The sequence below is a fragment of the Pleurodeles waltl genome, unplaced genomic scaffold, assembly GCF_031143425.1.
Source record: "Pleurodeles waltl isolate 20211129_DDA unplaced genomic scaffold, aPleWal1.hap1.20221129 scaffold_140, whole genome shotgun sequence".
NCBI classification, from domain to species: Eukaryota; Metazoa; Chordata; class Amphibia; order Caudata; family Salamandridae; genus Pleurodeles; species Pleurodeles waltl.
The window spans coordinates 152,169-168,444 of NW_027149846.1; the positions used below are offsets into that span (position 1 = coordinate 152,169).

A 16,276-nucleotide genomic window follows, 5' to 3' on the forward strand; every position below is an offset into this window, starting at 1 on the left:
CATTTCCAAAGAAAAAACACGAGACCTCTTCTTCAGCCCTTTTTTCCCTTATTTGAAAAAACGAAATTTTTGCTGCATTTTGGCTAATTTCTTTGTCTCCTTCAGGGGAACCCACAAAGTCTGGGTACCTGTAGAATCCCTGGGATGTGGGGAAAAAAGAACTCCAATTTGGCTTGCGTAGCTAATGTGGACAAAAAGTTATGAGGGCCTAAAAGCGAAGAGCCCCAAATAGACCAAAAAATCCCTGGCACCTGAGAAGGAAAAGGCCTGGCAGCGAAGGGGTTAAACATTTGCAGCGACGGGGTTAAACATTGGCAGCGAACGGGTTAAACACCTCGTTTGAATCTGTGTTGCTGTGAGCGCTCGCGCACGCGCAAAATAGCGTTGGGGGGAGCTGAGACGGGCACACGAGCTGATACATTCAGGAAGGAGCTGACTGAACAAGCACCCTCTGACGTAGGGGGTGCAGATTCGGACGGGGGAGCGTCTTGCTCTCCTTCGCCCACCGCTGCTTCCATCGACGGAGGAAATCTAGCACTCCTGCAGCAGGTACAGCAGAGTTTAGAATCCAGATTACAGCAACACTTCTTTCCTTTCCGCAGTTCTTCGGAGCCTCCTCAACTCCTCTCCCTCCACGCACACCCTACTCTCCATTGTAATTGCCGTACACGTACCTACCACCCTTTAAGGTAAAACACTTTCACGGTGCGGCGGTGACTCTTCTTTGGCTGAGCGTCGCCGCTTCTCTATACGTGAACCTGCGCTCCCTTTGTGTACCATGACCCGTTGAAATGGATGCATGGCCATAACCTGGCTCCATGTTTCCGGATAGCTGAGCCCGCTTCCTGATATATGTATTTTTGTTGTCCTTATCTTTCATGATGCTGGCTGCGGCTATCTAATCTTGGGTGGTAGGGAGGTGGTTGGGCTTTGCCGCGTTCCGAAATGGTAGGCGGAGTGCCCTACGGTGCTACTTGCAGGCTTACTTTTTATCCCATATTTTTTGTATTTGTAATATATGGAGATTTGTAGCTTCGCACTATCCATTGCACCCGCTTCCTTCTGAGGAGCCCTATTTTGCCTTTAGTAGTGGTAGATGTTTAACGCACGCATTTCCGTGATGATTCACCGGTTCTCTGTTCTGCTAGCTTTTTACGGAATATATCGCACTGCTATTAGTGATTGGCCACCTGTTGGTGTGTATATAGTGATTTTTGTCTAAATACTTTATTTCAGTTTACGTTATATTTTAAATGATCAGCTGTTTGGGTTTAAATGCGACGTCATATCGAATGAGCAAGGACAGAAGTCTAAGGAAGAAATCGAAGTGGGTTGGAGGTTTACGTAGTTTTTTCTTTTGGTGGTGGTCTAGATTTATTCTCAAAATAATGGATTATTTTTTAAGTTCTGGTGGCACGTTTAAGTGCCTAATAAGAGTTTGAAAGCTTGTGTGGATCGGAGTTGGAACAGGTTTGTTACAGTAAGAAAGTTTTTTGTTTTTTGGCGGGGAAGGGTGAAATATCGACTGCTCGTCTTTTATTGAGTGTATATAGTGGGGGTGAGTAAGAGTTCCCGATTTATAAAAGGCTAGCATAAACCGACAGGGACAAGGGGTTATGTATATGGCACTATGCATAGCAACGAACGGATAGTCTCAGGAACTTTGTAATGTTTTATGGGGGTTTCTTCTGAATGCATCTTATCTACTTGTGCCGTCCAGATGCATTACTATGTAGTAATCCGAAAGAAGGGTCTTGCATCAACTTTTTTTCTGTAAAAATATAATTTCAGTAAACATGGCAGTTTAAGGCTGGCCCTACCCACAGATTACATGTTGGGTTTATAGGAGAGGGCCTTCCAGTCTTTCTGTAGCTCCGGTTTGAATGAGTGACATCCTCGTATCGGGTCTTCTCACGTTAGCACTTTTCTTTCTTAGGAAGCCCTGCATGCTGCAGCTTAATGATTTACCGTTGTTGATGCCATTTTCAGCCTCTAGGTTCGAGCTAGGAATATTGTATAAACTGCTTGTGTAGTACACAAATGTGTACTATGGACTTATAATTGACTAGCGGACAAACTGTTAAGTTACACTGAAGACTGATATCGTGTACTGGCCCGACCCTGCGCTTCCACGGCTCTGTGGCTATGAAGTTGTGGTAACGGTGGCCCGCTGTGACTGCAAGTGAAGTAGTGGTGGCAGGACAAGCGACATGATTTTCGTGCCTTCTCTCCCCGGGGATCAAATCTCAGCTAGAGTTTACGGTTTATAAAGCGTTTTGTGTGGGTGAAATCGGGCAGCCAGGATTAGTGCATTGAAGTAATCCTTGCCTTCGAGGCCGCCCAACCCCCTCGTCTTCAGAGATAACATTGAGTCTCGCTGCCTGCAGAAGCCATCGGTGGCATGCGGAGAAAGTATAGCTACGTTTTGAAGGGAAATAATTACGACGGACTGGCGTGTTTCCCAGACGGGTGTGCCACCTACTGTCAAGGATTGATGTGTCAGGAAGCCTGCCCGCACGCTGATGTGTATTTGCGGAGTTCTATGGTAATGACCATTTGCACAGTTGTGAAATGATACCCTGCAAGCGCAGCGTGTTAAGTGTTGGATAAAAAAAATCATTTCTTGGGAGCAAAATGGATGGAATTTTGTAGTCAGTTTTAGTAGGCCAGTAGCATGTCATCTACAAGCCAAGTGCGGCGAGTTTATATAGAAAATCTGATGTAGTAAAGATGACTGCATGTTAACCCGAAGTCATATTTTCTCCAGAACCAGAAACATTATCTATTATAAATGGACTAAGCTCGTCATTTTGCCGAAAGTAGGGTGTTTAGTGGGACTCCACTATAAAGAAGCGCACATGCAACACGGGTCCAGTAAACATTCATTTTACACAACGATTTATTTGTCTGCGGCTGCTTAATCCCTACTTGAGGTTGGAACCCAGATATCAGCTGGTCAACAGTTCTTAAAGGTTCACGATGACTTAGAAATGTAACTTGGCAGCATTTCCCATGAGAAGGTTATAGATGGCTCCTGCAGAACGAGATTAATCAGAGTAAAGAGTATCAGCTCTTTGTGTTGGGCTTGTAAACAGTTTCCTTGTGTACCTGCTCGTTAAGTCCCACATCTGTTCAGAGCTACTAATCTTGTGCAACCTCACGCTTTTCTTAGCCTTCGTCCTGCCTAACGTCATCTCTCCATTATTATTTTAATATGTATGTGTGACTAATGTTTGTATTTGCCCTTGAAACGTTTGTTTTGGATGTCTGATCCGGTGCAACATTTCTGAAATGCTAGGTTCGAGGAAATCTACTCTTCAGGAAGTGCACCTAGGATGTAGAACCTAAAGGATTAAGTTATGCCTTTGAGGGTTTTTTCTTCCTGAAACTTATTTGCCATAGTCTTGATTCTCGTTTAGCCGCAGTGTTTTCTGTTCTCAGTTGGTTTGATATTTTTAGAATACATGGAAGAGTACATAATCCATGTATAAAAGCCAATCTCCGATTTGTTTCTTGCAGGCACGTTCTAGCTCAGTCCCTTGCAAGGAAGGCATGAAGTTGCCTAAAGTGCAATAACTAAGGGCCTTTTTAGTTCCGATGTCAGGGTCTCCGGCCAGATTCAGCAGCCCAGGGGAATTTCAGGAAACGGTGTATAAAGATGCAGATTCAAATACGAAACAGTTTTTTTTCCTTCTGCTGTTTATATCTGCTCGATGAGCAGAAAGGGAATACTTATGGAAACGTTTTTTTAATGTTTTGTGTAATTATAGGGAAAAAATCTCTGCAGGCTTGTACATTCTGAGCTACAACTTTTTTAAAATCTGACTTGTATTAAACGAATTCCAGCATCCTTAAGCAACATATCTTAACTGCATTTTGGTGTTTATTTGTCACTAGATAGCGCAATTACGTGTACGGGCGTTCTTTCATATGAAGAGTAACGCTGAGGATTTAAGCATTTTGTGGGAAGGGTGATAGTGTGGCCGTACTTACAAGGAATAAAGTATCTTCTAATACATTAGAAGGCTATTGCATGTCACCTTGAGTTATGTGAACTTATAATGGAACAGCATCTGCTTTCTTGTTTTACATGATCAAGGATCTCCTTGGTGACTTGAAATATCCATATAATGTACGACAATGGAGTAGTCTTTCGTTCACCTGTAATTAAGAAATAATGTATCTGCTCAACTAAGTTATTGCAGTTGAATTCTGACCTCTCAATATGGTGCGAGCAGCCAAGGTGAAAGGCATGCCATCGGGAACATCATTCAGCTCTAACTTTATTCTAGAATCTCCAGTTTTGTGGTTTAAATTGTGATTTTGAATAGGCTAGCTTCTGCTTTTTCTGCAAAGTGCTTTTTTTTTGTAACTCGGTCCGATAAAAAATGGACTGATGCATTTTTGTTAAACCTTAGTTTTTGTGTGAAGTTTACGTTTAGATTTGAAGCTGACTTGTGTAGGGAGCCCAATTTGTTTACTTCGATGTACACCTTATTATGAACAATGTTAAGTTTTCTGTCACCCTCTTGCCTTCTTCTAGGAACATGTCTGGTAATGGTATTACAGAACGTACCTTCATTTGCATCAAGCCAGATGGCGTTCAACGGGGCCTGGTAGGAGAGATAATCAAGCGCTTTGAGCAGAAGGGATACTGAATGGTGGCAATGAAGTTTATGCAGGTGAGAGTAGTCTTTGGTTTGCGTTTTGTGTACACAATTGATAGGGTCTAAGCATACACCGTAATTGAGTAATGATATACTGTGATATTGGGTGTGAACTGCTGTACTCCGATCACTGGCATGACCAGGGTTGAGTTCTCATCACCCAGGTAACAATACTTTCTTTGCCACTTGCAGGCTTCCGATGAACTTCTGAAGGAACACTACATTGACCTGAAGGATCGCCCTTTCTACTCCGGTTTGGTTTAATATATGGGCTCTGGCCCTGTTGTTCCTATGGTGAGTGTAGAATGGTCTATGATGTGTATATCCCTACTACTCTGAAATTATGGAGTTACTCTTCCATTTAAAGTTGTTTTTTTTTTTTTTTTTTTTTTTTTTAAATGGCATTTGTGTGCTGACCTAGAATTCCAATTTCCTCATACCAATAAAGATTCTTGAGTTAGCTCCAGCCAGCTTCCTAGATTGTGGAATGAAAAGACCAAAGTATGTCCTAAAAGATCCGTGTTTTATACCCTGAGGTAAACCAGGCCCTAGTTTCTGGGAACTACCTGGTGTAAATCCTCTTGGATGAGCCTGCCTCGGTTTTCAGTGCACAATAGTCTTGCAGCTGAACCAGTATGAACTCCTTTTTACTTGTACATCATGTTGTCCTAGCCCTTTGTTTCCTCCCTAGCTCTCTATAAATTGGTAATTAACATTGGTAACCTCTTTCTAGTTCATAGTCAATATTGTAGCCAGATTTCTCCTCTAGAATATTCCATAGCACCATACTGGGTCCGGAGACTTTTTTTTAAGCAATGCTCCCGGAGTACAAGTAGGTGGCATTATATGGCTTCATGGTGACTTCATACAGTGTTGTGGAGCTTCACATAAGCCCCACCCCTGCTTGCTGACATCATTTCTTGATCTTTTTCGTTTCCCTCACATATAACATTTGAAGGAAAAAATATATTTACAGGTGATGGTGCGACTACTTAACTTGGGACCTTAAGGTGATCAGCAGACACCTCAGTAGAGGTGGGTGGACAGTGAGGAATCTGCATTTAGACTATTCACCAAGTAGCACCATTGTCTGGATATTTCAAACTGAAGATTCCTCATCTTAGGAATGGATGGGACCACCCAATGGTGGAGGGTCCTCTTACATGTTGAGAACCAAATAGGCTAAAGTCCCTCCTGTCAGATAGGTCTCAAGGTGAATTTCATGAATGTGTAGGAAAGTGCCACTGTTGGCATGGCTACTCCCCACTTTTCGCCTGGTGTTGATGCCAACTTTTATTGACGGTGTGCTAGGATCCTGCTAACCAGGTCCCAGCACCAGTGTTCTTTCCCAAAATCTGTACCTTTGTTTTCAGAATTGGCACACCCTTTGCACACAGGTATTCCCTTTGTAAAATGTATACCTGGTACAAAAGGGCTCCCTCACCAAGCACATGCACACTCCCTTTGCAGCTTGTGTATGCTGGTGGGGAGAAACAGGCAAGGCAGTTGACATGACCACCATTTCAGGGTGCCATGCCCACAAACTACTGCCTGTGGCAAAAGGTAAGACACCCCTACAGCCCTAAGGCAGGGTGCACTATACCACAGGTGAGGGCATAGCTGCAGGAACCATATGCCCCTACAGTGTCTAAGTTAATTCTTGGACACTGTAAGTGCAGTGTGGCCATATTGAGTACAGCGTCTGGGAGTTTGTCATTATGAACTCCACAGCTCCAAAATGGTTTCACTGAATGCTGAGCAGTTTGGTATCCAACTTAGCACAGTGAACTCCCACTGATGACAGTGTGGAGTTTATTGAAAAAATGCACCAGGTGCATTTTAGAGATGCCCCCTGTATGTAAGCCAAACTACTAAAGCTGGACTGACTGGTCTTTGCCAGCCTGTCGCTTTCAGACATGTTTCTGACCACATGGGGTGGGAGCCTTTGTGCTCTCAGTGGTCAGAAACAAAGCCTGTCCTCAATGGAGGTGCTTTACACTTTCCCCTGCAGGAGCCGTACCAGCTGTTGGTGAGCCTCAAAGGCTCAAGCCTTGGGTTATAGTGCCCCAGGGCAACTCCAACTGGTGGAGTTGCCACCCCCTGGACAAAGCCCCACTTTTGGCAGCAAGTCTGGGAAAATTAGGGAACACGCAGAGAACCGACCATCCCATCCAGGAGCACCCCAAAGGTGTCCAGAGATGAGGTGACACCCCCCTTTGCAGAATCAATACCCTGTGTGACTTCTGGTTGGAGACTGCACTCATTGTCTACAGCTGGCATCTCCCTTTGGTATTAAGGTACTGATAGGTGGCTGAATACCAAAAAGATGCTTGTCTTGCCACTTCAGATGTATAGCCTCCTGGCACAATGTACTACACCACCATACATATTGCTGTACCACTTTAGTCATGTTACTTGTTAAGATATGTGCCAGCCTTCCCTTAGTGGTTGGTAGTAAGGCTTTCAAGGCCAAACTGTTTTCCTGTCGCTCAGATTGGTGTTTCTCTGCGTCTTAAGAGAAGAAAACTCAGCTGGTTTGTACAGTCTAAGCAAAGGTCTGCTGAACATGACTTGAACCAAGTGGCCATGACAGTAAGGGCGTCATTAAATAGTAGCAGTGGCTCACATTTAGTTTGCCTTGTATTTTATCAAGTCCAGTTGACTTTGGCTTCCAGAGTAGGCAACTGTAAATCTAGGTGTTATCCTGCTCTGTGCACTTTTTTCTGTTAGACCAGATAGTGAGACAAGCTCTGAGGTATCTAGGCCTTTGGCATTTTGCAAGTCAAAATACAGCCCTCCTTTATAAAGAAGGGTAGACCAGGTTTTCCCCCTCCTTGTTAGTGTTAAGACATTGGCTATGATCCTGGAACACGTTTGAGCCAAAGTTGACTTCTGTTGTCTGACAGAGCTGGTTTGAAGGAAGAGGCTGAAAGTCTGGCCGCATAACCACTGGGTGTGCTTTAGTTATTTAATACTGCAGGGCTGGTGTGATCAGGTATTTGTTCTCACTGCCTACTTGAAGGTAGCAACTTTTGCCGTGTCAGTGATGGCTTGGGGAATTTGGGGCCTGCAAGGATTGACAGAACATCAGATTGTTTACGTGATATTGCAGTCTCTTGCCAGATTAAGTGGAGGTATAGAGGCCTGCTTGACTTTCTTGTGCTTATGGTATGTTTTCAACCTACCAGCAGATTTTGAGTGTGACTACGTTTGTGCGGGGCCTAAGACGTGACTGCAATCAAGAGCAGAACCTCTATCAAATGCAGCCTCTTGAGCCTGGCGACTTAAAGCTTTGCCTATTGATCCTAGATTGTCTTTGGGTGCGTAAGGTTGCACTTAATGCCTGAGTTTATGTAGCGCAAGGACCAGAGGCACATGTCGTTTAGGTCCATGACACATTTGTCTCCAGCAGTTTGGGGCTCAGCTTGAATCCTGACTTTTTCTGGGGAAATTACTTTCTTGGACGACCGTTTTTAGCCTGCTTGGGGTCTGTCAAAGATGTGGGTGGAAGTGGAGCTCTGGATCAGTCTAGGGGCACAGGAACCTAGAAATAGTTGTTGGTGCACATTGGATAGTGCTTGTGTGGCTCTTTCAAACTGCTGCAGAACCATATGGTGCCACCTACTCGCACATAAGCATTGCTGAAAGTCATTGGTTACATTACCTGTGGGCACACATCTATTGGTGTCGAAGCAATCTGTTGCAGTAGTTTGTATAGTCTACATGTTGAAAGTAGAATTATGCTTAGTTTGTGTAGGCACTGATGTTCAGGGCTTCAGGCATCTTAAATGGTTACATTCAAGAACCCAAACTCTGTTAAGCTGATTCTTAAGTTTGATAACTTAAGTCCAGAAGGATTAAGTAAGCGGGCGTTTCATTGATAAAGACCACCTAGCAAATAACCTGTTTATGCTCCCCTCCTTCCATATCGGCCTTATTGGTGGCTCTCTCAAAATAATCGCCTGGGTGATGTTTAATAGCTTACACTTGGGCAAACTATTCCAAAATCTTGTCCTTTTCGGTTTGGGTTCTGCCAGGGTCTGGGTACAGTGGAGCAGTGCTTTAACCTTTATTGGCAAGTATACTGTCGCCAGGTGCTGCTGCTGTTATGGATTTGTCAATAGCGTTTGACTATCAATCGACCTAAACTGTGGCAGTTGGATTTGTGGGTTGAAGCCGCATTAGTGAATTTTGTGTGTTAATCACACATAATTTAGTAGTGAGGGTTTGGTTCTACAGGAAAAATGTCTTGACTGTTAACCCCTTCCCTCCTCTTACCCCTAAGGGTACACGAAGGGTTTATTTCAGACCCCACCTGTCATATTAACAACCTGTGCCCCACCATAACCAAACTATCCAGTGATGGTCTTGGTGTCCCTATAGTGGTACTGCTTTATGCAGGCAATGCAGTACTTGGGGCATAGACCCCAAGGAATTGCCTACACTGGTCAGGGCTCAAAAAATCATGTTACTCGACCTAACAGTAATGTACTTGACCCGTAAACAGGTCTCCAATTGTGATCCTAGGCAAATAGTTTAGTCACCTTGTTCTTAATCTCATATGATAGCACCTATGTGAGCTCAGCATTTCTGCAGTACAAAAACAATCTAGTCTTTAAGTAGACTAAAGCTTTCTGCATGTATCACAAGAATCTAGCCCATATACCCATGAGGTCTAGCCCACATAACCTAGGACTTTAGTTTACTAACAACATTCCCATCAGGGCAGTAGTGTTTCTGTTTTTAATAAATATATTACTAAACCATGATGTGGTAACATACTGTCATCTACACACGCTCATTCCAAGAAATATCCAATAACCTCTCTGCTAATTACTGAAAACTATAGTGTATTAATCTCTGAAAATTGTGTTTCAGAAAACATCCTTTGCACCTCAACATGTAAAGTATTCTGATTCATTTTCATCCTACTGAAATATTTTTAATCGCACAAAACAAAGGACTTCCAAACTACTGAAATATACTTACACATTTAAATGTGTTCGGAAAAACCTGACATCCTATATCCTTATATTTTTACATTTTAAGCAGGCGGTCCCACAGTTCACCTCAAAGTCCTGGAACTCTGCAGTCAGAATGAAAATAAATTGTAAGAAAAACTGACTTTTGACCTCTCTGTGAACACAGAGCAAACTTGACATAACACTATTTAAAGGCATCTTTTATAGCCCCTCCACTTTTCAACTGAACACAACACCTGTTCAGTGGCAAGTTGCCAAAAGGGATGAGAATAGCTCGACCTGATCAAAAAAGATGAGCGGTCAAGTGGATTTTTCGAGCTCTGCTGGTTGAATCATTTAACTCTTAAGGGGGGCTTACTTGACCTGGTCACCAGCTTTGGGGAGTCTCACATTATGGCATGTGGGCCAGACCAGAAAACTTTGCAGATTAATGGTGAAGGGGCACTCATTTGGCACGGTGTATGACCTTAACTACCTGGGTGTTAACAATGCCGGTTTTGGGAACAGCAGATGGGCGTCTCGTCATTTTAATGGTATCGCGCTTCCAGTGTGCATTTGGTGCTGTAGCCTGGGTGAAATCCAGATTGTGTTGAATTAAGCAACTGGTTGGTCTCAAAGTAGCTGGAGAGTTGAACACATCCCTATTTTGGTTCAGGGTGGTGGATACTGCGTCGATGTTAATGAGCTTCCTTAGTACTTTGGTCTACTGGGGGTGCCAAACATCAGCATATCCCTGTGATGGGCTCTCAGAAGACTTTTAGCCATTTTGTTTCTTTAAAGCTATAAACCCTACTTTTGTATCACTATTAAACTATTTTAAAACCCTTGATTTTTAGCAAACTTTGGGATGCATCTCCAGTCTCTTAATGACATTTTGTGGCATTTGCTCCTTTCTAACTGCAACCGTAAGATGCAGGAACTTTAAGGGAGTTTAAGCCGTATATCTTTTCTTAGAAGTTAATCAATCAACATTTAAAGTGCATCAAATCGTCTTGAGGTGCTGGAGATGTTGGCTGTTGCATGGTTTGTTCACTCAAATATCCAGGTCTTGAGTTATTTCCAGAATTGCTGGGGTGAGTGGGTGGTCCTGAGGTGCAGTAAAAGGCTGCTCAACGCCTTGGCAGCCAGGCGAGAAAGTGCCTCCTCTGTCGGTTGGCGGATCGGGGGGGTGTATTGGTGAGGAAGCAGAGGTCAGGAGTTTGCTGATGGATGCTGTTTCTTCATTGTGCAGGGCTTTGTGCGTGGGTCAGCATCTTTAACTGGTATCTCTTCTGGATCGGGAGTCAGTGTGGCTTCTTGAGGTGGGGTGTGATGTGGGTTCTTTTGATGAGGATGAGCTGCTGCTGACTTTCATAGGGTCACTGAATTTTTTTAATTCATTAAATAGTAATGCATTTTATATTTCATTTTTAATGTCTATTTTGCCTATGTAACTGTTAAGCTTTTATGTATGTACCTTTTTTATAGCCTCGGTAAGCCGGACAAAGTAACTTGGCTTGACTACCAGCAGACTCTGGCCTTTCACATGACCAAATCTTAACTTGTCAACAGCCATCCATCTGGCCACAAAGAACAGACTAGGTCTTCCATGGCTGTTTACCATCTTGCACAGTGCAGTCTGTGCACGTTCCGCTAGAGAACAGTGTCTTTCCAGATGCATATCATGCTTGGAGTCTTGTAGAGCAGCCACAGTCTACACCACAATTAATTTTTTAAGGATTTTTCTGGCAAGATGCATCATTGATCCTTTATTTGAATCACCACTAACTTTCTCCTTCAAGTTTGCCCTGGCAAGTTTTAATTCCCTTTTGGGAGGGAGGAGGGGGGTATGTGGGGGAGTGCTATCCGTACTCTAGTTGGGAGGGACAGCAAAAGAGCAAGTACAGGCATCAAAATCCTGTATTTATTTCTGCTCTGCCTACATTTGTGTAGGCATATGCTGCTCCGCAACTATTCAGCACATGACAAACATGGGAACTGGGGCTCGGATTGACTGCACAGGTAAGATGGAGCCTCCATGCAAGCTGATCTGTTGTACTTGATACTTGCGCATACGGGGACATCTCTTCAGTCTTGCATTCAGTTGAGTAAAAGCAGCACCATGTATTAGAATCACCCTTATAATGTTTTGCAGTTCTTACAAGCTTTAATGTTTCCCATGTGATTGCTTGGGTAGTTTAACTTGAGAATTCACTCCACGTGAATGCCATACATTTACTGGTAGAATATGTACAGTAGGAGCTCTGTGCAGTGGAATTCCAGTGGACAAACACAATGGGTCGTGTTTAATTGACCATGTGACAATTATTTTTTGCTTGAAGGTTACTGCTTACTTTTTTCAGGTCTGGGAAGGATTTAATGTGGTGAAGACTGGCAGGGTAATGCTGGGAGAGACCAACCCTGTTGATTCCAGGCCTGGGACCATCCGGGAAGACTTCTGCGTCCAGGTTGGCAGGTACGTGATGGAAATGGTGTGCATGTGGCCCAGGGAGGAACGTCTTTGCGGGCATCAAATGAGTCACTCACTCCCTGTGGATATGAACACATGATGAAAAGGTTTCCCTGAAGAGGGCTTCCCTCTGTATTTTTGTCATTGCTCTCATGTGATTAATTGCCACTGTAAGAAAATGTGCAGTTCTGGTACAGAGGACTAATTAATGCATTTACTCCCCTCCCCTCCCCCCCCCCCCCCCCCCCCCCCTTCTGGGAAAAGTCTCCTTGGCCCCAGAGTGCACGGGCAGTAAAAAAAACACTCCAAACGAGAACACGATTGACTTAATACAAAGTGTGTAGCTTTAAAGAATTGCAGGTGAGACTGACCACGCAATGGAGACTTGCATTATTTGCGCTAGTGCTGCGTTTATGGGAGTGTTGGTTTTAGTCGATTGTAGTCTGTTAAAGGCAGCTTACTCGCGGGCTTTTCTGGCAGTTGCTGGCTAGTGTGTTCTGATTCCAGATTGGTTGGCCTCCCTTAAACCCCAACCCGCCTGCCCCCAGCCCTCACACAGCTTTTTTCCTTTTCAGTTTTCCTTGTTGCAGAGGCATTTACTTTGATAATTCAGTGGCAGCCATCCTTTCAGACTCCTCGTAAGCAGATTGGAACAATGTGTACAGGGAACGGGCATCTGTTTTTATCTCCTGCTTTATGTAAAGTGTTTAGGCTTTGTCGACTTGAATGTTTAACAAGCCTTTTCCCTCTAAGATAAGCATATTCCCGAAGCTGGATGGAGGAGACCCCGCCTTTAAAGCCGGGGCAAAGTAGATGAGGCTCCGTTAGAAATTCACTTGGCTCTTTTGCTAAGAGTAGCTTTTTTTTCAACGTGAAAAAGATTTTGAGCTGAGGCCTGCCTCTGGTCTTCTGTTATCACTATCCAGTGCGCTGAGAGCAAGTTGCCCCCTCCACCCCCAGTGGTCCTTCTTGATAGATCTAACCACTGAGTGCCAGAAGGGAGGTAGACACCTGTTATCAGTCTGCCAACAGCTCCATTTTCATAGAGATTGGACGACAGATTTAAGGTGTTGTAACAGAATTGCCAGTGTTTGTATGATCAGTTCCTTTGTAGTATTGGGTTGTGCATAGATTAAAGTACCTTTTTGTAAACTGAGTTGGAACAGTCGGTTCTAGAGCTGGTGATTGGGTTTTAAGCTTGTGCTTTTCAATTAGTCATGAGGGCTGTGATTATGTATCGCAGTCACTTGCTGAGGGCGTATTTGGCCCAGTTTGCAGAACCATAGCAGCGCGGACGGACTCCGGGACAACGTAGGCAAATTACCCCTGTTCCCATGGCAGAGGCCTTGCAGCCATGTTTGCCCCCCCCCCCCCCCCCCCCCCCCTGCCCTACTAGAACACTGCCTGATATGGAAATGACTGCCATGCGAGGCTGATTTGAAACCGGCTCGTTCAAATCGCATCTCAGTTAAGTGAACAATGAAAGCTTATCTATTTGTGGTGTGGTTTTTTCCATTCTTATTGCAACTCTTTCCCTAGTAGTCCAACCTTAAGCTTTTTGTGTGGGATGACAGTAAATTAATACACGCTCATTAATCTCTTCTGCCTCCTAGTCCCTTTATTGCTGACTGTGGGCACGGACCTATCTTGTTCTGATGCAGGCAGGTTACTTGAACGAAACCATCCAAGATGTTAAAACTACTTGTATCGAAAGCAGTTTTTACCAAGCCCACATGTCTATCAATTTGCTGTTTTTTCCAGTATGTGTAGTCTTCAGGTTTCTCATATCTGCACTGTCCTCGGTTTTGTGAACCCTTCAAACTGTCGTAATGGTGTGCATCAAATGTAGGTGCTGCTCTTTGCACTCTAATGTCTGTTTGTTCCCATAGGAACATATGCCATGGCAGTAACTCTGTGGAAAGTGCCAAAAAGGAGATCAACTTGTGGTTCAAGCCAGAAGAGCTGATTTCTTACACTAGCTGCGCCAACAAATGGATCAACGAGGGGAACTGAGGCAAAGGGTCCCATCATTGCCTCTTCGTTTAAAGATCATTCCCTTGGGGGAGCACCTTAAGCTTTTTATTGCCTTGTATTTCTCAGCTCGAAGCAATTTGTAATAAACACTTTGCCGGGCGTCTTTGCTTTTATGGGTGTTTTGTGACCTCGCATGTTCTTGTTTAGTTGGGTGCAATGTAAACAGAAGTTTAAAAGGGTGATCAGTTATTTTTTAAAGTTCTTTATTGGTATTTCAATGTGTCAGCAATGGTAAGACTGACAACAGCATGTGCGCTACAAACCTTGCTACGGGGAAGGTCCTGTGTGGGGCCCCAACTGGTGCCGTCTCGCTTTATGTGGATGACGCCCTAGCGTACGAGAGACCACACAACAGCTGCCTATTTTTTTGGTTTCTTGGATCTCTGGAGCCAAGACAAGTCTCCAACTGAACTAGGGCAACTCCTGTCTTTCCCCCGCAGAGGGTTTAACACATGGCTGCAGAAGACTTGGAGACTGACCGCCTAACTTGGCAATATGAGATGCTCTGCTACCGTGGGGAGGGGTGAATGGTCAGACCTTCTTGACAGGAACTATGGCAGGAGCCCGATGTCACTGCAGCTGTCCTGGAGCCTCTGGATGCAATAGCCCTTGTTCTTCCCCCCCTGCCTGCCCCTGCAATATATTTTAAAAATGCTGATACCACCACACCTTCTATTACTTTGTAGCAGTGCCAGTGATGCGCACCAGGGTCTTTAGTGACCTAGAGACAAATTTTTGACCTAATCTGTTCAGGAGACCACAAAAGGAGACTTCACAACCAGTTATTAGAAAAAATAAACTGTATTGCATAAAACATAAGTAGACCAAAAAGACAAATCAGTAATACACTGCTAAGCAAGCAGTTGTCAGATCATCATGAGTGCAAACACAAAGAATAATTTCCCACTTGCACATGTCATAAAACACATCCTCTCTGTGCGCACAAAGCAGATTATGAGAATATTCACATTACCCAAGTGAGGCAAAAACAACACATGACATCAGTTTGGGAAATATAGCAAAAACTGAGGATGAAAGAACAGTGAAATGTGGCATCTTCCTTGGGTTGTGGAGCCGCCCCCCCCCCAGGCAAAGGATAGTGCTCTGCAGGGGGGGGGGGGCTTTTTTTTTTCCCCCGCCTCCTTCGCAACTCCCCCCTGCTTCTCCTCTCTGGAATCATGGCTGGCCCCTGGGAGAGCACTGGGGACACCCAGAGATGGGAAAACAGCAGCATACCAGACCACAGTGTCACTTTACAGAGTGGCAGTCCCTTTAGCCACCCAACAATCAGTAGGCAGCGGATCCCTCTTGGCACTACACTAGTCCTCTGTAGTATGCAGAGCCAGCAGCGTCTGGTTACAAATCCCACACAGTGCCTTGAAACATTGGGCACAACCCACTATACTTCTACTCAGTATGCTCAGCTTCTAGAAGTGGGTAGAAGTTTCCTACCGGCTCTAACCAGTTCCAGAAATGCCTATTCTCCTCCACACTGGCTCCAGACATCAGTAGGGGGGTAAACCAGCTTGTCAGGGCAGGACACAGCTTATACAAATGTGAGTGAGCACTGCCTCTACCAACCCAGGAAGACCACTTAGTATGCAGATGTATCCTCTGTTACAACTAGCACCTCCTGTGTGATGGCTGTCTGGAAAGTATGCACCAAGTGAAGCTGTCACTCTACCCCAGTTGTTGATTAGAGTCATGCTGTAAAATCACAAGGGTCATAAGCACAGAAAAATGCCCACTTTCTAAGATTGGAATTTATAAACTGTTAATATGGAATCCGCAGTAAGCAGCATTTCTCACTGCCATTTCAACCAGACCGAATATGCCCACGCTCAAAGATTAGAAAATACCACTTAGTCATATGCAGGGGCATTCCTAATGCTACCCTATGAGAGGCAGCAGTGAGAAACCAAATACCAGGACATACCACACAAAAAGGCACATGTCCTACCGCTTACCTACACAGCGCCATGCCCATAAGGCTACCAAGGGGCTTCCTTAGGGATGACCTCAATGTAGTAAAAGTGGAGTTCCTGGCAAATATAGATTCCGAACCACTGTGGCGGTAAACTGCACACAGGCTCTGCAGTGGCAGGCATGAGACAGGTTTGAAAGGCTACTTTTGTGGGTGGCGC

The 16,276-nt window shown here is 44.4% G+C and overlaps 1 protein-coding gene across 2 annotated transcripts; it reads left to right on the forward strand.

The window, feature by feature from the left end:
• Positions 1-410: 410 nt before the first annotated feature.
• On the forward strand, positions 411-14,235 carry LOC138274037 (nucleoside diphosphate kinase B-like). Of its 2 annotated transcripts, XM_069218929.1 has the most exons (5): positions 411-549; positions 4,544-4,682; positions 4,860-4,961; positions 11,992-12,104; positions 13,988-14,235. In XM_069218929.1, exons 3-5 carry the CDS (start codon positions 4,935-4,937, stop codon positions 14,109-14,111), a joined length of 264 nt encoding a protein of 87 aa, XP_069075030.1. In that variant the 5' UTR covers positions 411-549; positions 4,544-4,682; positions 4,860-4,934; the 3' UTR covers positions 14,112-14,235. The 2 variants fall into 2 exon arrangements, with proteins under 2 accessions (XP_069075030.1, XP_069075031.1); XM_069218930.1 differs by lacking the exon at positions 4,860-4,961.
• Positions 14,236-16,276: the final 2,041 nt, after the last annotated feature.

Excerpts from the sequence above, each read along its gene's own strand:
- LOC138274037 (XM_069218929.1), top strand. The coding sequence starts at position 4,935 with ATGGGCTCTGGCCCTGTTGTTCCTATG. Across the intron at positions 4,962-11,991 it reads CTGGCCCTGTTGTTCCTATG|GTCTGGGAAGGATTTAATGT; the intron begins GTGAGTGTAGAA and ends TACTTTTTTCAG. Across the intron at positions 12,105-13,987 it reads TTCTGCGTCCAGGTTGGCAG|GAACATATGCCATGGCAGTA; the intron begins GTACGTGATGGA and ends TTGTTCCCATAG.